The sequence below is a fragment of the Petromyzon marinus genome, chromosome 49 (assembly GCF_048934315.1).
Source record: "Petromyzon marinus isolate PM22_M1 ecotype Great Lakes invasive population chromosome 49, UKy_Petmar_22M1.pri1.0, whole genome shotgun sequence".
Taxonomy (NCBI): Eukaryota; Metazoa; Chordata; class Hyperoartia; order Petromyzontiformes; family Petromyzontidae; genus Petromyzon; species Petromyzon marinus.
The window spans coordinates 10783760-10807751 of NC_133715.1; the positions used below are offsets into that span (position 1 = coordinate 10783760).

At 42.2% G+C, this 23992-nt stretch overlaps 2 protein-coding genes across 4 annotated transcripts in view; both read left to right on the forward strand.

The window, feature by feature from the left end:
- Positions 1-20124, forward strand: part of SPAG17 (sperm associated antigen 17) — a 48082-nt gene extending 27958 nt beyond the window's left edge. For 2 of the 3 annotated variants that reach the window (XM_032972878.2, XM_032972880.2), the window contains exons 26-47: positions 1175-1323; positions 2423-2567; positions 3000-3214; positions 3457-3595; positions 4092-4246; positions 5707-5907; positions 6625-6746; positions 7649-7779; positions 8569-8702; positions 10354-10548; positions 10720-10833; positions 11544-11592; positions 11817-11919; positions 12872-12928; positions 13017-13119; positions 13557-13689; positions 14302-14421; positions 15556-15707; positions 16932-17068; positions 17981-18041; positions 18576-18696; positions 19058-20124. In XM_032972878.2, the coding sequence (XP_032828769.2) occupies positions 1175-1323; positions 2423-2567; positions 3000-3214; positions 3457-3595; positions 4092-4246; positions 5707-5907; positions 6625-6746; positions 7649-7779; positions 8569-8702; positions 10354-10548; positions 10720-10833; positions 11544-11592; positions 11817-11919; positions 12872-12928; positions 13017-13119; positions 13557-13689; positions 14302-14421; positions 15556-15707; positions 16932-17068; positions 17981-18041; positions 18576-18696; positions 19058-19200 (2879 nt within the window). In that variant the 3' untranslated portion in view covers positions 19201-20124. The remainder of the gene's footprint in view (positions 1-1174; positions 1324-2422; positions 2568-2999; positions 3215-3456; positions 3596-4091; positions 4247-5706; positions 5908-6624; positions 6747-7648; positions 7780-8568; positions 8703-10353; positions 10549-10719; positions 10834-11543; positions 11593-11816; positions 11920-12871; positions 12929-13016; positions 13120-13556; positions 13690-14301; positions 14422-15555; positions 15708-16931; positions 17069-17980; positions 18042-18575; positions 18697-19057) is intronic. The other variant, XM_032972879.2, reaches the window with a different exon arrangement.
- A 1979-nt stretch (positions 20125-22103) lies between these two features.
- Positions 22104-23136, forward strand: LOC116953024 (gap junction beta-2 protein-like). The gene has a single exon (XM_032972841.2). It carries the CDS (start codon positions 22127-22129, stop codon positions 22931-22933), a length of 807 nt encoding a protein of 268 aa, XP_032828732.1. The 5' UTR covers positions 22104-22126; the 3' UTR covers positions 22934-23136.
- Positions 23137-23992: the final 856 nt, after the last annotated feature.

Here is a 23992-nt window from a genome sequence, read left to right on the forward strand (position 1 = left end):
TTGGCGTTTTAATCTCTTTCTCCCCGTGGCCGCGTGGATTTTTTTCCGGGTCCTCCGTTTTTTTCCTCCACATTTAGAAACATGTGCTTAGATAAATAAATATGCACGTGATAAGCCACTTTGTTGAGCTATCATTTGTGGCCAGGTTGCTTTTGAAAAAGAGCTATATAGCTCAGTGGGCATTACCTGCTAAAATGAAAGTTTAGTAAGCTGAGCTGGTGCAATTGAACCACAGTTTGGTGCTTTCAACTGTGTTAGACCCAGCCGGGTACATGGTTGCAGTTGCAACATCAACTTAACTCTATTATTTTGCATTAATTCAAACACTCACCAACTTCAGCAGCTTGATTAATTGTGTCTGACCCAATAGTTGAGTAACACGCATGGGCCTATGTAATTATTGTTCCAAGCCGTGTTTCTCATTCAACTCATTTATTAAGTTTGTTTTATATTGTTTTGTGCAACGGAAATCTTTATTTAGCTAAATGTTAAGTCATTGTGTGTGCAACGCTTGTGGTTTTAAAAGTAGCAGACACATCCTGAAGGATGCGGATAGCCTCATGCCCAATCATGCTTTATGAGATTTCTAAGTTTCAAGTTGACATTTTAAGCCAATAAACGGGTTTAACTGTTTTAAATGTCAAATTGTGAGGGTAATATATGTGACATGAGGCACTCCCAGTCACAATCACACTTACACATTCATAATTATAATTGTAGACAAAACATTAATTGTTTAAAAAAACATGTAAAAAGGTTATGCAGGAAACCTGTGCATTTAGATTATCAGTGTTTATGTGAGCGTTTCATTTTAATCATCTGATTTATTGTTCAACTAATGTTGTAAATGGCTTCAACACAAGTAGCTTGAAGTTCATGTCATCATAGTGGTTCTGTGTTTTTTTTAAAGCTTTCAATTCTAACCGGGTCTTCATTTCTTACTGAACATTTTCTGGGTCATTGGTAAACTTGAATAGGCACGCGACTAATACCCACAGCCATATCAGGGTGTACACCAGAAGTGGTATAACCAGGTGCAATCATTTTCCAGGTTGCCGACCCAGACAGACCCAGCTGAAATTAAAGCCTTGATAGTAGCTGATTGATTATGGATGCAACACAAGCAGCGTGAAGTTCATGTCATCGCAAGGTTTTCTGCTGCTCACACATGCAGGTGTCATCAGGGAGACGGGCGCTCGACTGCTGGTGCGGTTCAGTGGGGTCCTGGGAGCTCGCCCTGTGCAGGGTGTCCCATACGAGCTGTCTCGAGTCGTCACCAGCGACGGCACCGTCGTCAGAAGCATCTCTGACGGCTCCACACAGGTGGCACATGTTGCCTGCTAAATGCTTTGGTTAATCGGATCTCATCCCGTCTTGTGTCGTCTCATTCATTGGCTTGCTGTTGTCTCTAAATCGTGACTTAAAGCATTCGTGATTGCAGGAATTCATATTCTTTAGACATACAGTATATGTGCACGTTGTTGGTGCGAGTGTGTTATACTGGTGCAGTAGGGATCACAAGTTGTGCATCTACAAGTCATCTCACTCAGTTAACTAATAACACCTGGGCCTGTCCCGTGACCTTCGTGCAAGCCTTTGACACTTCATGTGGCCTCAAGTTGCACCTAGCCTGGCACAAGTGCTGTTGTAATGTCACTGTCACATAGGGGCGAATACCGGCGGTGTAGTCGTTTGCGCACTGTACTACTATGCTTCGGCAACCTGATTTCGACCCCTAGCTATACGTAACATCCTTGCCAAGTAGTATCTAGGTCTGTCATGGGCCTCCCTTCGGTCAATGTCGCCTTAACGAGTACATGGTGCAGGGTGTAAACATCAACAGTTGGGTACAGAGGTGGCATGGTTCTTATCACACCACTCTCATGCGTTGTGCTGGCGATGACAGATGCTGTCAAACAGCATTGGGCCGAAACAGTCTATGTGGGGGATAATTTGTATGTTGTAGTGATTTTTTTTATTTTGATCTTTTTGTCCTTTCTGCTTGTATTTTGTTTACATACTTCCAGATCTCCCTTGTGTATCTCAATGGGCTTTTAACCTGTTTAGAGAGCAATATTTTGAGTGTGTATTTTTTCAAATCCATTCAACCTGCATAATATCAATTCCATTTAAGCTTGACACTTAGCAGGGTTGCTTCTAGCTCATGGCTCTACATAATGCAATCTATTGTAATAGCAACTGTAATAATAATAGCACACTGTAATTATTCATATGCGCACATATTTTTGATGAGTTTTAATGCTATATGTTTTACTAATGTACTGATTTAATTGCCAGGCCAGTTTCATTTGAGCACTTTTGCTTTTCTGAGAAAACTGGTTAATCTGTTGCAAAGGGGCTATTAAAAAGTCATAGAATGAAAAATTGAATTTTGCATGTGTGTTTTTGACCCTGCCACTAGGTTCTGTTTGCGGATGGATCAGTGAGCTTCAGCCCTGACTCAGGCCCAGTGGTCCCACCGCCCGTAGCAAAACCGGAGAAGCAGGAGGAGCCCGACCTGACCCCGACGCCAGACATTGTGCCCAGGGACAGTGGTAACAAAAGAGGTGAGAAATCTGTGCGCACACCGCACACCACATGTCTGTCCACTTGTTGTCTAATAGCAACTTTTCACATGACGCTACAATGAATATTCATGCACATGTGCACCTTAGTAACAACGATTTTGCATTTGCCCACACTGTAGTCCCACATGCGTATATATGTATATATTGTATTCTACATTAGAACTGCTTTTTGTGGGTAGAAGTTCAACATACATACATGACTGACCTTTGTCAATCTACTTCTGGATGAGGGCCTGTCCATGCTGTGTGAGTTGTGGGATTATTTGACCACACTTCACCAGGCTGGTCAGTGTAGGTTGGTGAAGGTTGGGAACATATAAATGCAGTACAACACTGGATGTTTCTGCCCTGCTCACACTATAGCCCTTATTCTACACGTGTACATACCTCTGAATTTTGCCCTTTTAAAAGTGGGTAGGTCTCTCACCAAGTCAACTGCCAAGCGAGGCAACTCTCAGCAAGATGTACCCGAACCTCCCCCACCTCTGGAAACTGTGGAGCAGCCCAAGACAGGCACTTGGTTCACAACCACTCCATTGGGTCATACCATTGGCACCTGCGGGGGAGAGAGGTTAGAAGTCAAGCCGGTGCGCTTTTACAAGGCTACGGACCCACAGACAGGAGCAGTAAGTTGTGTAGTTTTACAAATGTATAAGTTTAATTTCATGATTAAATCGATATGAGTTTACAATTTATATTCTTCGATCAATGTTGATGGATTGTTCAACATTTTCAGAAACGACACATTGATCTTGTTACAAAATACAAACATTGACGCTTTGCATAAGCGTATCATTAAAAACAAAGTTACTTGTGTGAGTCTGCTTCATTTTTCCTTTGAACTCCTCATACGTTGCAAATATCGCAGGTCATGATAACACGGGAGGATAAGGTGGTAACGGTCACGGATGCTGACGGGAGGATCGTAGCTGATCATGTGGATGGCACGCGCATCACCACATACCACCGCCACATTTTGGACCACAACTCCGACGAACAGGAAACCGGTTAGTCCTCTTTAGCCCGAACATTCTTCATGAGCTTGGAATGTAAATAATAAAATATCCATTAAAATAAATTAATTGGAATTGCGACACATTGTCTACTTGATTAACTGCAAATATGTATTTACTACTTGCTTCATGCATGTGGGGTGTGGTGAATTTAGATTCCACGAATCTGACATTTGCATTTGATCTGACAATTACGTTTGCCTTGTAATGCAGTCATTACAAAACGTGTTTTACAAAGTGTCCACATTAACATTCAAAGTGCGAGTGAGTGTTAATCATTGTTGAGTCATTGTTTTTGTGATACAGCAGCATATAACTTGCATTCATAAGTGGTCTGATTCTGTCTTGTGGGTCAATAACTGTTGCATTTGTGCCAATGATAACATATCTGCTCACTTTAGCTGTAGCTGTAATACAACACGAGTTTTGGCATGCATGCCAGAAACTAGCGAGGCTTACTCTTGTCTAAGCCCATGACTGTCGTGTGCAGGTGAGGGTATGGTAAGGACGGTGAGGAGAGTCAAGTGTGTGAGAGTGGAGAGTGTGGGACTGCCCACTTTGCAATGCAGGCCTGACGAGGGCAGCTGCATAACCCTGTTTGGGAGTGGTACAGTCTTGCATGCAAAGCCTGATGGGACCTATCAGGTAACTGAGTCGGATGTGAGTTTGAATGCACCGTAAATATTTAGCACCCCCACAAGATTTAATACAACTCACGTAGGGTTTTAAGAAATGGCATAATGTTCTGTTTACCTTTGAATGCAATAAAGAACATTTAATTTCACGACTTGGGCTACATTTAAAAACATTCTCAGAAATACCCCATGCAAGGCGTTGTGTCTGTAACAGAGTATTTGGTTTCATTTATAAGCTTTTAAATGTAATCCATGCTTCATAACTAACATCAATATGCCAATAAAGAAAAATAACTTGTTTGAAAGCAAATTTATTTTTTTGCATCAACTGCACACATTTGCAAACACAGCAATTTGGATGCATTAAGCAACTATTGTGCCATATGCACGTCTGTTGGCTATAAGTGAGCGTATGGCACTTATTTAAGTCTTTGTGCACATCTGGCTAGTATCCTATGGTTCCCATATAAGTATATGGGTCCTATATTAGCCTCTGAGCTAATGTGAGTGTATTGGACCCCCTTAATTATATAATTATGATGTAAATCTTATTATGTCTCCTGGATTTGCATACATCCCATATATTTACATTGGGAATTTTGACTTTACATTAGACCCACAGACTGAGATACATATAATTAATGTGACTTACATAACAACTTACACAAGGGGTCTTATTTGCTGCTATAAATGTTCAAATGATAAGCCACTTTACTCTTTGGTTCTTTCGGTAAAGTCACGGAGGTGTACAAAAATAAAAATAACAATAAAAATGAAAAATAAAATACGACGTTTCGGAAGCAACACAAGCTTCCATCATCAGGTGGGTGTTGCTTACGAAACGTCGTGATTTCTTTCTTTTTTTTCATCTACGTGACTTTACCGAAAGAACCAAAGAGTATGGATCCTTGCAGTCACGAAAACTTCAAATCTAGAATAAGCCACTTTGTTGAGCTATCATTTGTGGCCAGGTTGCTTTTCAAAATAAGTTCATGCCTCAGTGGGATTTGTCTGGTAGGATGAGGATGGTTTAGTTTATATTTGTGTGTGGTTAGGTTATTTACCTTTCTGGTACTTTGCACTACTATCATGTTTTTGTATTGTTTGTTGTTGTAACGTTCTTACCTGCCCCTACTGGACATCTGTGAAAAAGAGCTAGACAGCTCATCGGATTCTTGCAGTATAAATAAATATTGTGATTCTGATATAGACCTACATCGGACTTACACACACTATACGGGGTGATCCATTTATATACCCACTAAAATAATGGGGAGATATGATATTTTTTTAAGACCAACGCATCTACATGTATCCAACAAATAGCTTTGCTTCTACATTATTAAATCTATTAACGGTCTCTAAGATTTTTAGTCACCATTTTTGCAATATTCAACTCGCTGATAAAAATTAATTCGGAGATCTATAAATCCCCTATATACACATATATGTCTTTCTCTGTGTGTCCAGCTATGTCCCAGTGGTGGCGAGGGATCCCTGTTCATAGCCTCGGATGGAGAAGCCAGGTACAGCCCGGGCAGGGTCTCCTCGCCAGCCCTGGACTCCCTGCCTGGAACACGGGACCCGGCGTTGACTCCTGGGACGTATTTCCTGCGCCATGTGGCTCCACTCGCCTGTGAAGCTGTGGATGTGTATGGCAACCACTTTCAGGTGTCTTGTCATCTTCAAAGCATCCAATTTTATTTTTTTATTACGCTTACTTGGCCAAGGAAAGCCTCGCTTAGCCTCATGACTCTTTAGGAGGGTTCTGCCAAGTTTTTGGAGTAGGGGACTTTAGTGTAGTTATAATAGCATGAAATAAATTGCATGGGGAGGCAGTCAATGGTAAGTAAAAGAGAAAACGTTTTCTTTAAGGACTTGAACAATGCGAACAACAAGGTGGAGGGAGTTCCAGACAGCATTGGCAGCAGAGTAGAATCCACAATAACAAGAGTGGCTACTTTGACAATATAGCTTCTTACCTCTTATGAGAAATACCGGGGATTTGTGATAATCACTCAAATAACAGTATATTCTTCATACTGAATTGCAATGCAACAGCGCTATTAACATAGAGACACAGATATCCAAATATGAGTCTCGACTATTGTATTTACAAAGGCATGCTGCATGTGTTTACCATTTCGTAGTCCTGTATTTAATACCATTAAAAGCCTTTGCTGCAATGTGCCCCCTTTTTCTCAAGTGATCGGTCGCTCATAAAATCAGCCCAGTAGTCTGGGCGAAAGTAGGATTAATAGAGACGTAATCTAACGTTCGGGCCGATATATAAGATGGATGTCTCTTGTGAAAAATCACATTGATTGTTATAGGGCGTTATTGATATTATGGGCCATCCTTCCTTACCACGGTGTGGCCTGAATACAGGTGCTGTGCAATGGCGAGGCCTCAACGTCCCTCGCGGGGGCGGCTGGTGCTGGTGCTGAGGATGAACGGGGGGATGGGGACGAGGCGCAGAAACCTGCACGCTATGACACGCACGCGCCAAGGTGATTAATGCACATGGGCCTGACGACAGCCCTGTGCAGGGGCACAGGGAATTCCCTCTTGGCAGGGCCGTGTCTAGGATTACGATAGATATGTGGCGCTGCAGAAATACGTTGGGACTTGGTACATTTTATCAGGGAGATTGCACTGTCGTTCAATATGTTCTACTTCATCAGTAAATTAATTAACGAATTTACCCTCTTAGTTAAAGCATCTGCAAGCTCATTTTGATACAGAATTAATTTGGCATGGGAGGCAAATTAACCTACATTCTTGTAAAGAATGCAGTTTAGCAGTCGATTGAATATGATAAGTTGTGGAACAAAATACATAACCCATCAGCTTTAATGATTATACTTTAAATTATTGTGAACTCCGCACCAAAACATTCCTGATTAGCTGGCCCAAGCAGTGTATTATGTACATTTGCCTAACAGGTCTAAGCATGGCAAAGCTTCAACACAGTACTTCCATGACAGCTGTACCCATTATCGAACAATTTACACCCAGGTGTAATGGCACATTCTAATTAGACTTTAACATGTCTTGGCTTCGAATGCTTAATGTTAATTAACTATCCTGTTAGTACTACTCAATGCTGTAGTTACATTGTGAGTATTTTTACTGTATACATTTACCACCTACATTGTTTTGTTTGTCTTTTATTTGTGTTCATTGTGTGGTTGTTTATAAGCAGGTCTTAATTTCTCACTGGATATATTCCGGATCTCTGGTAGACTGGAGTAGGTGGCACATGACACTAATAGTCAGAGCCATAGCGAAATGTATACTGAACGTGGTGTGCTGGGTCTGGATATATTTTCCAGGTGACCTATACAGACAGACCCAACCGAAAGTAAGCCTCGTTTGTACGCCATGCTCTTTGATGCGTTACTGATGCCAGGCTGTTTGCGATTCATGCCGATGGTTCTGGGACCGAGCTCATTCGTCGTGAGGATGCTGAGAGGTTCCTCTCCTGGGCTGAAGGTCATCCAATAACCACCGTTATCAGAGACACCCTGCCAGACCACCCTGGTGCGTGTGTGTGCACCTACTAGAGCACATTCAGCATTCAACACTACATACCTTACACTGAGGAACAGGCCAGCCTTGAACGAGCAGTGTTGCGAGCTGCTCATTATTAGTGACGGTGTTATGGCTCTGAGACAAAAATGCATGAAGGTTTCATGAGATGCTATGGATTTGAGACCTTGAATGTGACTCCAGGTTAATTTGTTTTCCATGTTTATGTATGGGTAGAAGTTTCGAAGTTATAGTATTTTCATTGGATGTATTCAACCAGGTAAGAACAAGGTAGATATATAATATTAATGCAATGGATTTTTGGATAAAATTACTTTAGAGTGAATGCAGCCATGGTAGGGGAGAATAAACAACCAAAGTGGTATACATTTTACTTGCATTGCAAAATTACAAGATGAAGCAAACAATAGATTAACGTGAATGTGGTATTGTTGTGGTGTGCACTTTGGCATGTGGTTAAAGCAGCTAATAATGTGCGCATGGAAAATGAAACAATATTTTTATACTTTTTATTATATAAATATACATTAAATCCAAGGGATGACAAATTACTACTATCCACTGTAATTTTTGTTAAAAAAATATCAAAATAATAATATAACCAGTAACAATTTGCACGCAAAATTCGCAAAACAGACAAATCTTTGTTTGATCACGAACTTGGAGGCACACGATCTAACTTATGTATGACATACAATCAAAGAATGCAGATCGTGAGCTTGATAGCACGCATTGTGTAAATCATTGTGACTTCATAACCAATGCTTGTTCAATGGACAGCTGTTCAAGGGGTGACTGTGCTGAGCCCCGTGGAGAAAGATGTGAGGCAGCGCTGGCTGCTGCAGAAGCAAGAGAGTGATATCACTCCCCAGAGTCTGAGGTCTCGCCAGTGGCGCACCTTCCCAGCACGTGAGGTGAACGTTTTCACACGGACATCTCTAAATGCACTTGGGCTTCTCTCTCACTGCGTCGGTAAACGGGGCCAGCCTTTTGTGGCAGCAGTTCAGCACCCATGGGTTGTTATTGCCCCAGCAGCAGCAGCAGCAGCAGGGGACTAACGATGATGCCAAGCATACATGACATCATCATGTTAATAAGAATAATATATATGGTGTTGTTATCTATGACCAAATCACGTGTAATGTGCCCCATCAGGGTTATGAGCCTGGATAGTGCTTGTATTTGTGACTGCTATGCAAAACAGTTGTTATAGGCTGTGGGAATAAGTCATGAGTGGCAGAGGGCAGTCCAGCAAAATCCATTGTGGCTCTGTACGTCACTCCAACGTCTATGCTGCCTGCATTCACGAAGTCGTACTGATCAGCATGGCAAAGTACGGTCAAATTATCCTTACAGATCTCACTGAGTGCGGATGCCCTCTTCCAGCAGTCGGGATTATACTTGTACAGATGGTGTTGTTGATGGTGTTGTTGCAGTGTGATCACCATTCGTGACCATGAAAGCTCTCGGTGGCTTCTGGAGCAGATATGAAACAGCTTATTTGGTTTGGTTCGTACTGGTATGAATTAACTGTTAGGGCGTTAAGAGTACAGAAGTGGTTGTTTAATAGAGAGCATAGTACCTGCCATATGAATGTTTAATTTACATCACTGGCTCAGGACCACCAATTGAGATTGGTACCACCCAAAGGTATTTTGCTTGGAACTCGACATCTTAACGAATTGTAGAAGTGCCATTTCACTCGACATTTTAATATGTTCCATTCTGACTGTACACTGAGCGTGTCTCGAAGCAACGCTATCCAATGTCATTAGCAACAGCAGCCCATGGGAGGAGAGCTATGTTGCTTTCATGAAAGCAGTGCAATTTATTTACAATTAGTGTTTTTAATAGAACAGACTTCTTCCTTGATCTAAATATTTTATATATTCTCAATGAAAGTGAGTTGATGAATTAATTTGCCACAGAGATTTATGTATCCTATTGCATTGGTCATGAGTTATACTTGTTTTTATTTTTGCTGTAATATTTATTTATGGCCTTTCTTCATCGTGACCTAGATGAATTACTCCAGAAGTAGTTGCAGGCACAAACAACATTTCTTAATTAAAACTCCCAGTTTTGGCCCATTTTAGCTTGGTCTTGTGAAAAATGTCTTTGCAATATTACAAATTATTTTTCGAACAGCTTTTTAAACTACATTGGACATAATATATTGCAGACATCAATCCTGATACTTTTTTTAATAACTTGAATGAGACCTTAAAATGTTCTATTCATGATGTATATCACATCATTGTAGCTTAATTTTAATGTGAAAGCTTTCGTTTCCTTAAACCATTGTTTTGTTGCTTGAGTATTTTCAGTATTCTTAAAATCACAATTACTGCTCTAAGCCAGCCATCTGCCTTCTACGCTCATGCCTGTAAAGTTAAGCTGTGCCATATTTGTAGCAAATGCCCGTTCCCAAACAGTTAAATATGCCTTGAACATCAGCCTTCCATGCAAGCCAAACCTAGTAGTTGTAACATTCAGAATTGTGGTTTATGAGCGCAGCCATATGACCGATGTACTTTTGCGTGCTACATCCATGTGCGTCAACAGGAAAAGAAGGCAGGGCCACGATTCGGCACGTGCATAGGTCGTGGCTTGACCATCGACCGTCCTTGTGAGTTGAACGTGAGGCCAGCGGTCTCGCCATGCGTGGAGAAACGTCCGGACGTTCTGCGGGCTAGGCAGCTGCTGTGTTACCCGGCTGTCACGACAGAAATGCGGTGCAAGCTACAGTTGTGCTTGAAGGTAATGCCATTGTTCAGGGAAAGCGAGAGAGAAATGACCGGTGTGTGTTGCATTTCCATCTGCTCTTGAGTAAGTTTCATTGCAAATACTGTACCATTTTCAACGTGGCCTATTTGTGTCAGTCACATTCATGGGTGTGAATGAGTGTGCAATCTGGCTACCTGTCAACAGGAATATCTGGAGCAGCTGCTCCAGAGGGAAAAGCAGAGAGAGGAGATGAAGATTCAGGATCCTCGCTTGGCTGATGAGAAAACCCACATCAGCCAACTTCTCAAACTTGTGCTGGTAAAAGTGCATTTATAATCATTGTCAGCTCTCATCGTCTTAATGATTAATATCATCGTGGGTCTTTTAGTTATGATTTGAAACTATAATTTCTATGGCTTTGTCGTTGAGATCTGTCCTAAATTTGCATCCTCCAATAATGTTGATCCTTTATATTTGCACATTGCCAATTATTTATTATTTCATTAATCTATGGATGCATGATTTAAGGGGTGAGAATAGAAATGTTCCAGAAGTGTAATATTGCACTTACAAGAAAAGGGTAAATGTAAATGGTTTCATTAAATGTTTTTTTTTCCCAAAGCAATGATCTTACAGTAAATGTTAATTCATTGTAGGTGGTTAAATTAAAAACAAGGAGACATGATACAAAACAATCTATAGGGTACAACTATTGAAAGATACTTCATATATATTTTTTATGATCTTGAAATTACATTTAAAAAACATACACTAATTAATTTTGGAGTAATAAAGCCACACTCTCATATGCGGTTCTATGTTGTTTGTGTTCATGGTGATGTTTGTTTGTAATAATGTCCTTTATTCGTGTATGATTAATACATGTGCATGTGTAATTGTTTTTTGTGGACATGTAATTTTAACACTATATTCTCTCAAATTATTAATATCCCCTTCTGAATACACCACACATTCCCTTTGTTCCTTTTGAATAAAGCGATTATTGAATGTGACATTGTACCTTGCAGTCTATGCCTGAAGACAGCCCCAGATATTATAATGAAGATGAAAGGAGAGGTGAGCATGCAGCTATCAGAGCCCCTGCCAGAAGGGAGGGCTTTCCCAGCCCATCTGGTTCATCGCAAAATTATTTGATTATTGAATTGTGAGTCCGTATATTAGAGTTGTGCGATTCAAGTAAAGTGAATTCAATGTCATTTCATCATTGATCCAGTGACGATAGTGGAATGGTTTGGATCTAATTTCCCATGTGTAAGTTGAGCCATATGTTTCCTGTGCAGCAGAGTTAGCGGATCTTTACGAGCAATCCTTCACAACACAGCCTCCCAGCTTCCCTCCAGATGCTCAAGCAGAACAAGAGGAAACAGGATTAAAACCAAACAGGTACAGAATAATAATCATTATTAATAATACTTTACGGATATTAGTCATTCTACTGCTGGATGATGGCCTTCCCATGGCATTACAGTTTATGGGGTTGGTTGACCATACTCGACCAGGATAGTGAATTATAAAAAAAAAAGTCTGGTCAGTTCATGTTAGTGGAGCGAGGTCAGCGCCGGTTCAGATTTCACTCTCCACTGATGTTAGCCAAGGCCTGGAATCAGACTCCAGTCACTAGAATTACAGTGGAGTGCACTAACCATTGCACTACTGCTCTACCCCATTATTTGCAATCTACAGTAAGTTGGGCTTTACTGTTGCGTCTATATGCAAAGCTTAACCTTTTACCATCAAATGCTGTAATAATAACAACAATGTGATGTTGTTGAGGATCATTACAATAATGGCAGTGGCAAAAATGCTTTCATATGTATCAGTGAAAGACAGTGCTTGTATTCTTTGGGTCTTTCGGTAAAGTCACATAGATAGGTTCAAGGAAAATAACAATAAATTGCTTGTTGTTATTTTCTTTGAACCTATCTACGTGACTTTACCGAGAGACCCAAAGAGTAATATTAATTCCTGCAGTCACGAAAGCTTTAAGACAGTGCTTGGATTTTATAATGCGGTGGTTCTCAGAGTGCGGGCCCCACACCACCACCAAGCCGCCCGCGACACTCCTCCAGGTCGTCCGTGGGCTGTGATGCAAATGCAGGTTGATGCGGAAATAATGACAACGTTTACACCTTTTATTTCGGGAATTAATTTACATTTTACTTATATTCTTGGTTCTTTCGGTAAAGTCACATAGAAGGGAAACAATAAAATAATAAATAAAAATTCTCACGACGTTTCGACTGCAACACAAGCAATCATCATCAGGTGTGAAAACCACAGCAAGAAACTTTGAAAAAAGTGGCGGTTAATGCATTCTATTCTCTGTCTTCCATAGGGAGGAGGCCAGCCAAAGAACACAGGCTCTGTGGGCTGAGAAGATAGCAAAAGAAAGGTAGTGTTTAATGAGTCGGATAAAAGCCCAGAGAGTCACTGATCCAGGTTGAGTATTTAACACTGAAATGTTTTTGTGTGTTCCGTAGGCAGGAGGTGGAACAAGCAAAGGAGGACATCCAAGCCTTAAAACACAGAATTATCACACCCTACTTCAGCTCAGAGCTTGGCCGAACCTTTCTACTCAGCCAGGTATACATCTGTAATCTAGAGCCTCATGAATCATGTTAAATCGGTGGTGATTTTCTTTTATATACACTGACCTGGTCAGTTCGTTACTTTTTCTTGCACATTTTTATTCCAGATATTGAGTATAGCACGTATATGTTTTTAGATACTTAAAAGATATCCAGACGGCCTTCATCCATAAGAGGATAATAATAAGTCCAATTTATAACACGCAAAGAAATTGTGCCATGAGTTGCTCTATATATAAAATATCTTTCATCACTTATTTAAAAAATAATGAAGAGCACACATCCATGAAGGTGGTTTGATGAACCTGTCGTAAGTAACAAATACATTTACTTTTAGGCCTACACACCTAATCATATTTTTGATATACCCATTGGCTTGAGATTATTGTCAAAATGCCCAGTATTCATGTTGTGTATTATATCATGTGCCAGGCAATGGACTTGGAGGCCCTGAGTAAAGAGGTGCCCCACACACCCCGGAAGCCATCCCCCGCTTTAGACTGCACGTCTGAAGATGGTGATGAGAGACAAACAGACGATGATAGTCCAATAACTTCACTGGGAGGTACCGTATGTTTGATCTAAGGCACAACATCGCTATCAAGTGCTGTCATTACTGAGTCTCATGACTTTTTCAGGAGGGTCCTGCCAAACTTTCAGCAAAACGTCACAGGATATTTAACAGCTATTGTGCAGCAGATAGCATGTATTTATATTGTTAATACACCCGCAGTATTAATCAGGGCAGCCGCTAGATTCGAACTGTAAACTTCTGCAACAAGCAGCGAATGCACTACGCTAGGCCATGTCAACTTTTGGATCACATGTCACCAATTTATCATTACTAGGACAGTATGCAATTTTTTTTTAAACGTGGCAGAATTATAAACCAAGATACACGCATGTTGTTCAAATGCCCTCCAGAGACACGGTTTGTTACACAAATTATCCATGTAGGGAGAGTTTGGCTAAACAATAGGTCTCACTTTGCATGGGATTTTAGCCAGTGCACTTGGCACCTAAGTCGTATACACATGCAGTGTGAAATGTAGAGACAATAAGACATATACCGGATTACTGGCAGTTCATCTTTGGTGTTGTGATTTTGTTGGTAATATTTCTACAAATGACTTGTGCGTGCATATGCGTTGGTACCCTACCTTTCATATGCTTACAGGAAGCACTGGCCCACAAGCCACAGGGCAAGTTGAGTTTGCTCGCTTGTACCCAATTCACCAGCACGTGCGTTCTCCCCGGACAGCTACACAGCTCCACACAGATGGCCCTGTAACTGCAGGTTCATATACATCTATCTCAACATGAACACCAAACCGAACTCTCAATCCCCAATGCATACCCATTTATGTTAACCCTTATAAGTGCTACCCAGAATTTACCTATGATGTGCCAGAACTAGTTGGATCTCGGAAGCGAAGCGAGTTGAACCTGAATAGCCCTTGGATGTGTGACCCCAAGTTGTCATTTAGATTACAGGCCTATGTGTTGAGCAGCAGAGGGCAGTGCAGCGCCTATGATGCCTGCATTCACCAAGCCGTACTGGGCAGTGTGGTGATGTTTAGTCAAATAATTTATCGCAAACTACATTGAGTGCAGAGGCCCTCGTCTAGCAGTATATTGACGAAAGGGTTATACATGTATATTTTTCCATCTGTTTTTATTACAAACAAAATGTCAAGTATGTGAAAAAGATACCCGCTGTTGTGCTTAATGTACTCATTACCACATTGTAGGAGGCATCATCATCATTGACTATTTATACCGCAGTATATCTTGAAGTTCCAGAACACAGGGGTGTTTGAGCTAATCACTCAGTAAGGAAATGATTAGAGACCAAATACAGCGTGCAACAACAATACAGTGTTGGCAATATGCAATACACACGAGGATAAACTCAATTTAAACGCTAAAACATCCAACTATGTCCGTGCTCGCCGAGCTGCATTGGCTTTCGGTTGCTGAAATAATAAGTTCTAAAGTCGTACTCATTACACACAAAGTGCTTGGCACAAATGAACCACAATACCTCGCTGATCTCGTCAAGGAGCATAAACCATCATCACGCGGACTCACTTTGGTCATCCCCGCAGCGGCTTTTGTCTGGCCATCGACCAAAGACGGTCAGTGCATCGCACGCTTTCAGAGGCGCTTCTTGCGACTGTCTGGAATGTTCTTCCTTCCGATATTAGGAAGCCACCGGAGCTGTGCACTTTTAAATCACCTAGATTGAAAACGAATTTCTTTAGAGCTGCTTTCTATGTTTAGTTGGTTGTCCTTCCCTCACACCTCCAATTAGCACGGTTGGCTACTTACGGTGAAAAATAAGTTCAACATACACACGGAAACTACATTTAAATGCTAAACTATACGTGATGGTTTTCGTTTTTGTGCTTGTGCATTTCCTTGAGGACAGTGCCAGCAGTTGCCGAGCGTCACCCTCGCGACGCCACGCGTCACCATGCCAAGAGCCTCGCGCTGGACGTCACAGGCTCGGCGCGCAGGGAGCGTGTGCGGCTCCCGGCCGCTGTCCTCGCCTCACGCCCACGTTCGGTGCACAACGAGAAGGTCGCTCGCGTGTCCCAGTCTCATCCCAAAGATCATTATCGTCAGTGTCATCGTCACCACCACCACCACCACCACAATCGTCTTCATCGTCATCATTATCGTCGTGGTCGACATCATCGTCGTCATCAGCTGGATGTGGTGGGAGTCCGTAAGACACAGCCCACGCACATTGTGGAAGCTGATTCACTCCTCAAGATGTACCTTGTTAAGATCCTAGAATTGATCTGCTACTAACAGCCAAATGAGCTCGGTAGACCGAATGGCCCCCTCTCGTTTGTAATCTTCTGTACGAGACAGAATGTAAAATTGTCACTTATTTCAGAATTGTTCACTCTCCTGTTTTAGAGTTGAAGACATCGAATGATCATGATGAGTATACAGTATAATTTTTGAAGATATAACTTATCGGAATATCTTAAATTAACAATAATAACATTATCAGGACAATGTCTACCTAAGTAAACCTCTATTAAGAACCTTCTTTACATAAAGCTGACAATGTAAAAATATCTTGTGCTCTGAAGGTAGCAATTTTAGTGACATAGATTGCCACAATTTAGGGTTTGTAGATTTGGAGATTCAACTGACCTTGTGTTTTTTTATATTGATGTTGAAGGAAATTGATAGACCTGTATCCGCTTATCTAATGTAAATGGGTACGCCATAGAACCCATTTCGGACACAATGATCAATAGACTGCCAACTCCAGGTAGGCCTGCCAACCAACACTCGTACTGGTGACAGCGTTTTTTTTTAATACATTCAGAATTATGGAATCATCTTCCATCACAAACTGAGTCATGCCCATTTTTGTCTCGTCTTAAGTTAGGCCTAAAAACGTGGCTCTTTTATGGGGGATTTTCAAATGAGCATGGCTTATAAAATGAGGAATTGTAGTAAATGGTGAACCCTGTATAATTCACATTTAAAGCTGTATGATGTATACATTTATTCTAAGGCATATGTTATTCTTTTGAAATTGTTATACTGTATTTATTATTCCTGCATACTCTTCTGCGGTTGTGCTGTGTAGCTCTTCAAAGTATTTTAAAGTTATACTGTGTGTTGTTCAGCATGATGTCCTACATTTCGCTGCACCTGCTGGGAGCTTCAGTTCATGAAAAACCTAACACATGGAGCAAAACGTCCGACATCACGCCCAACAACATGTGGTACAACCTGAAAACTCATCAGAGATATTCTATAATTACTCTTCCATGACAGGTGGGAGCATTGGCAAGATCAGAACTTTTGCAGGGCTTCACTTTGCTTCCAACGCGTGTCAACTTTGGGTCCCTACGACAAGGGAGCTCGAATGTGCGTCGCATCCGCCTCCAGAATGTAGGCACGGAGCAGCACAGGTCAGCGAGTCATTATCTCTTATCCACGCATGTACGTCCATTATAATGTAATGTGTCATCATTGCCCTTATGCCAGCTATTACGTCAACGCATTGGCGTCTAGGCTCGGACGGGCTTTTATAAAGGGGCAATCGTGCGATTAAGTTATTATGGATGATTCATCAGTTTTGGTCATGACACCAGCGCACAGGGCCCTGCATTCATCTGACAGTGTCACTACAGGGCATTATTGGAGCACTGAGGATTGTAACCTTGAACCCAGGGTGCATTTAAACAAGTTTGGCAAGAAGGTTGATTGAGTGATCCTCCATTTTGATTGGCTACAGTTGCCTGCTGTGACTTATAAAAAAAACATGATCATTAACACTTATTTCTTTTGTATAAAAACTGTACAAAGAAGAATGGAGAGGTATGCTTGGAATTACATTTAGAAATATAATCAACAAGCATGGATTACAGAACATACACAAGTCAAAGACATCATTCAAACTGTTGTGGGCTTGGGCAGGATGCATCAGGAGAAGGGATGATGGCCCATAGTATATAATTGTGATGGAGCGGCATCAAAGGAACGGAACTTGTCGAGGAGGACCTCCATTGAGAAGATGGAGCGATGAAATCAACTCGTGTGTAGGGTCCAGGTGGAGTGTTACAATGCAGCACGTGGGAGATGACAACTGATTGGGGAAGCCTTCATCCAACTGTGCATTGTTCTTGGCTGATGATGGTGATGCCAAATATAGAATCAGAGTGTGATTCATAGAATGTGGCTAGTTCATTGAAATTATTACATAATCTATGGCATCGTACCTATAATGACCCTTTTGATACACTCCCGAGACCCAAGGTGATGGCTTTGAAGTTGTATTGCGCAAACCCAGAAATGAAAAAGTAACATTTCTATCTTCACAGATTCAAAGTGAAAGCTCCTCCATCCAGCACAGGCATCCGAGTTATCTACACGCCTGGGCCAGTATGTTTTTTGTGCAACTAAAGCAATTATTCTTCACGTTAAGCTATGTCAATATTTTGTCGAGAAAAAAACTCGGGGAAAGGTACAGTTTGTGATTTTCTTTCCAAAATATAGATTATGAATGAAAATTCAAATGGTTAATCTGTACCCAATGTACTTAAACATTAAACGTATAATGATGCAATGTGTTTAACTTGGTGAGTGCTACCAATGTAAAAATTGCAACTTGAAGCCACTTGGAAGGATTCACCTACCTTGAACAAAATGTTATAAAGCTTGCGATTTGTTTATTGATTGTATTCTTAATACAACACTGTAATGAATTTGCATTTATTTAATGTAGAGTTATATATGTAAATGCATTTGCTTATATATGTTTCAAGCAAACTGCATGTTATATTTGTTCTGCTTTTTTGTGATGTCCCATTTTCCAAAAAGGGCCACTGAATTTCCTTAAAGTCTTGCTCTGTATCCACTGATTAATTTGTTCAATTGCTGTTATGTTTGTTTTCCCTGTGCCCATACTTGTGGTAGGTGGCAGCTGGAATTCACATCGAGCTGATTTTGGAGCTGAGAGCAGAGAACTTGGGTCCCGTTTCCTATGAAGTGCAGATCCAAACCGAGGCAGAAACCCTGCTCGTACCTGTCACAGCAAATATCCTTTCTCAGTCTGTCTGCACGTGTGCCACACCAGCTATTGAATTTCTCGTAGTAATACAATTATGTTGTCAACTCCGAGGGACTAGACAATAAATACTGATTCCTTATCCTTTAAATAACAATTCATAATGTAGAGCTCTTTGCCAGTACACTGCTGAATGAACACCTCTCCACCCTGTGTCAGTCAAGGGGTCGATTGACTGTACTCAGCTAGTGAGTGCAGGTTGGTGAAGGGGGTCAGACCAGTTAAGATATCACTACTGATGTTGGCTGTGACTTTGAATTGGCTGGTTTCTCATACATTTAGTTTTATTGTCAATGCTACCAATCCTGTCTCCTTTACTCTCTGCCTGCACCAGTGCTCTCTGATGTTGAGTATGAAGAGGCATGCAACAGCAAGATCAGGGCGGCTACAAACACGAAGAGTGCTCCAACTTTGAATAAAGATAATGCTGTGCTTACTCCCGACACACAAAGCATTCACATGCCCTCGGTGTAAATATGAATGCATTTCAAGGAATTCCATTAAGAAGAGATGGCGTGATGTACTCCGATCTTATGGAGGAGCATAACGAATCATACTTTTAAGGAGCAGACTCTGGTGCCAATTTGAATCCAGTAATGAACAGATAATAACCAATAAATTGAGATGTGGCTGATATTTGAGTGCATGTGGTCTGGACTAGTTCACTACATATTCTCTAAATCTCCACCACCACCAGCTCTGGAAACATTTTGACATGAGCTTGAGCGTTCGCAATCGTTATCGCACTATAACTCGCCTGTGTCACTTATCACTCTCTGGACACTTAGCTGATGTCTTATAACAGTTTTGATACCATTGTGCCCTTGCTATATTATTGGATATAACAGAAAAAGCAGCATGAAATGCACAGACAATATCCATTATAGTTTCTTCATATAATTATTGTTACTACTGAGCTGCTTCTCCTCATGTGTTTAAAATACCCTTGAATGTTTGCACATTCTGATCACTAGGTGCCAGGCAATGCTTATGTTTGTAAATCATCTAAAAGTTAGCATTATTGCTGTGACGATTTATTCTGATTTAATATTGAGTTATGAAACAACGAAATTAAATGAATCTATACTATTCGAACCAAAACCACAGTATTTTATCTAGAGTGGGTAGGTAGCCTGGTGGGTTACCCATGAGCCTTAACTTTACCCCAAGATTGTGTGTTGTGGAAGCATTAGGCTTAAATAATTCATGTGTGAAGCGATACTGCTGAAACCAGCTCCAAATAATTTCAGACATAATCAATTTCATATAGGTGGCTTTTTCACACCCAAGCTAGTTGAAACTTGGGTTGTAAAGTAAACGTTCCATAGGTTTGTGTGCGCTTCTGTGGATTGTATTCTTGCTGCAAAACCAAATAAAAACCGATGCTGATTTCAATAATGTGGTTGAATCTCAGATTTTACATGTTAATGTTTATACAAGGTAATGTGGTTTAAGCCGCAGAAATCTAAGTCGACTCCATCTACAATCCAATAGTGGAATTGTGGCGACATGTTAATTACCTCGCCTGGTGTACAGGAGGTCGTGAGTTCGATCCTGACGCCTGTATATATTTGGGGATAGCATGTTCTCCCTGTGGTCGCGTGGATTTATCTCCGGGTCCTCTGGGTTTTCCCTCCACATTTAGAATCAACATCACGCGTTGACAGTATTTGGCTGCTGTAGATTTCCACGTGTTAAGCCACTTCGTTTAGCTTCCATTTGTGGCCAGGTCGCTTTCTGCAAAAGAGCTACATAGCTCAGTGGACCTTATCTGGTATATAAAAAAAAATAGCGTATAGTTTAACATTCAGAAAGGGGTGTGGAATGATCCAACACGGGTTTTCCATATTGCCCGATCCAAGTGGTTACTTTGTACCCAGTAATTGCAGAACAAATGCGACTGAAGGCGGCACACCCAATGTGGGGTAATGTGGAAACCCCATAATGGATTGCTGTGCAACCTCAGTGTGGGAACTTAGAGTGTGCATTCGTACGAATCATGAAGTATCTTATGCTGAATGTTTACATGCTATGGCCTCACAAAAGATTGGGACGGGAGAAAGGTAATTTGTAACAACTTAAAAACCACGCGCTGCCAAATGTGATGTGGGTTGGGAAATGGTCTATCTCTGTACGGTACCGCACGTATCCACAAATTATACTCGACAGCTCGGCACGCTATGGCCTAACTTCATCGTGCATCAGGCAATTAAAAAAAAGTACCCATTCTGTATGCATAACACCCATGGCAGTTAACTGTGGACACACCCATGTTTTCTTTCAGTCACCGGCAAAAACACCGACACTATAAATGTTTTAACAAATGCGCCTAGAGGTTAAACATTCAGTCGCCGTGACAAGGCTTTGCTCCCTCAAGGTGGGTAAATTAATACATTTCATAGCTGATGTAATTGATTATACATTAATTTGTGAGCTGCTGTGGCCTTTTAAATAAGAAATGTAGTGACAAATTATTCATACTGTAACTGGATGCCATATAGATAGACTTGTACATCACACGCAAAATGATTTGTTTGGTCCATAGTGAAAGGTCGCGATATACGGACAACGGAGCTCTGGTTGATTCCTAGCATATATTAATTCGTCGGATTGTGATCGTCTTTATAGTTTGTGTCATCGTTTTTGTGATAATTAAAAAAATCATTTTATGATTTGTAGCTTTCATGTCAAAAGGCAAGGGTTAAAATTGCCTCTGCTCAAACAATGGGATCGGTGGTGTGAAACAACATTTGATCACGTGACAGGTGCCGCACCACTGTTCACTTTTCGTAAAAGTGGTACTCAATTTATCAATATTTCCGGATGATGGTTTAAGTCATCCCCTTACCAGAATTTGAATGTGTTACCTTTGAACTCCAAGGTTAGAGGAGAGGAGGAGGTCATTGACCACACACATCGGCATCAGAATAGCGCAGCCCTGCAATTGTTTTATCATGCCACTGCTGTATGTTCAACTTCTTTTCACCGTACGTAGCCAACGGTGGCGCAGGAGGACAACAAAAATGCTGGTGGAAGGGCCTCCGTTACAGGGACCTTGAAAGAGCCCTTCTAGAGGATGTTTAGGCCTACTCTTCCACACTGTCCAGGCGTCTTGGATGAGGTGGCAGTCACCACAATTGACCCCACCACATTGCGACCTGCCGATCAACGAACTGTGGTGGCACCCATTCACACTGTTGGGTGGACATAAGGTGGGTTGGGGTGCATTTAAGAAACGTAATCATTGCCCCAACTGCCCCGCAGGAAGAGATCGATTCGAACCAGCGCCCTCCGTATTCTTGTGCGGGTGTGCTCACCATTGTACCACACATCGCAGCATTCCCGCATCGCATTCACTAATTGTAATGTGTTGATCTTGAACAGGCTTGCGGGGGAGACCATGAACTGGGACGGCCTCTACGAGGTGCTGAGCGGCGCCAACCGCTACTCCACGTCCATCGGCCGCGTGTGGCTCTCCGTGCTCTTCATCTTCCGCATCATGGTGCTGGTGGTGGCGGCCGAGAGCGTGTGGGGCGACGAGCAGTCCGACTTTGTGTGCAACACGCTGCAGCCGGGCTGCCAGAACGTGTGCTACGACCACCACTTCCCCATCTCGCACGTGCGCCTCTGGGCCCTGCAGCTCATCTTCGTGTCGACGCCGACCCTCCTGGTGGGCATGCACGTCGCTCACCGCCACCGCAGGGCCAAGCGGAAGAGGGGAAACATCTACAACCTGCCGGGCCAGACCGCGGAGCTTCCGGGAGATAGCGTCGAGCACGACGAGGAGCACGACGTGGAGCTGCACCGCTCAGAGCTTCGGCCTCCGTCGGGAAGTCCCCCGAGCACCATCCGAATGGACGGTGCGCTCCTGTTCACATACGTGTTCAGTGTGATCTCGCGGATTTTCATCGAGTGCACGTTCCTGTACATCTTCTACACGCTGCACAGCGGGGTCGCCATGCCACGTCTGCTGAAGTGCGACGCGTCGCCGTGCCCCAACCTGGTGGACTGCTTCGTGTCGCGCCCGACCGAGAAGACCGTCTTCACCATCTTCATGCTGGCCGTGTCGGCCGTCTGCCTGCTGCTCAACGTGGCCGAGGTGGCCTACCTGCTGAGCCGCGAGTGTTTGTGTCGCAGACGGCGGCGGCGGCGGCGGAGGTGCCAAGGGGCCACGAGCAAGGACATTCGGACATCGCGGCCTTGCTGAGATCAGCGGTGGGCTGCCCACTGCCAGTCGTGGTGCTGGGCATGAGCAGACCAAGCAGGAGCTTAGGGCCCCAACAGGACTCGACGGGTCACAAGAGTCCAAAAAAATATGGGTGCATCAAATATATATCAGCTGAAGTTAAAATCGATATCAACATTACGAGCTAATCAGTATAAATGCCAAGTAATCACTAATTTCTATCTTGTCTGCATCTCTAATTACTATGTTCGTCTAATTTTCTCTTATATCACTAATAACTCTGTATCTTCTTCTTTGGTTCTTTCGGTAAAGTCACGTAGAATGAGAATAAAATAATAAATTGATAAAATAAAATAACACAATAATATTCTCACGACGTTTCGGCCACAACACAAGCGGCCTTCATCAGGTGAAGGGGACGAGACTGTCTGGAGGACAGCGCTGGAGTGAAAAAGCCACGCTCAGATCGCGACCTTTAAGCTGTGTGAGAAGAAACAAAGCGCCTTGACAAAGGAATTAGCATTGAATTTAGCATTGAAATGGCTGAGTGGTTAGCTTGTGACTGGTCACAGAAAAGGCTATGTTAAAGTTAAAGCATACACATCCGCAAAGGCACCCCTTGACAAAGGAATTAGCATAGAATTTAGCATTGAAATAGCTAAGTTAAAGTATACACATCCGCAGAGGCACCCCTTGACAAAGGAATTAGCATAGAATTTAGCATTGAAATAGCTAAGTTAAAGTATACACATCTGCAGAGGCACCCCTTGACAAAGGAATTAGCATAGAATTTAGCATTGAAATAGCTAAGTTAAAGTATACACATCCGCAGAGGCACCCCTTGACAAAGGAATTAGCATAGAATTTAGCATTGAAATAGCTAAGTTAAAGTATACCTGTATCTCTTGTTTCCACCTCCTTTCGTCTGGTCAACACAATGAAGGAATGCTTCAGGGCCCCCAAATGGTCCAGCGTCACCACTGACGACTGCCTTGAGGGTCGTGACCCTCGTCAGCGCCAGACATCGACAGCACATGCTGCGGTTGACGTGATGTTTGTGGACCATCTGAAAGAAAAAAT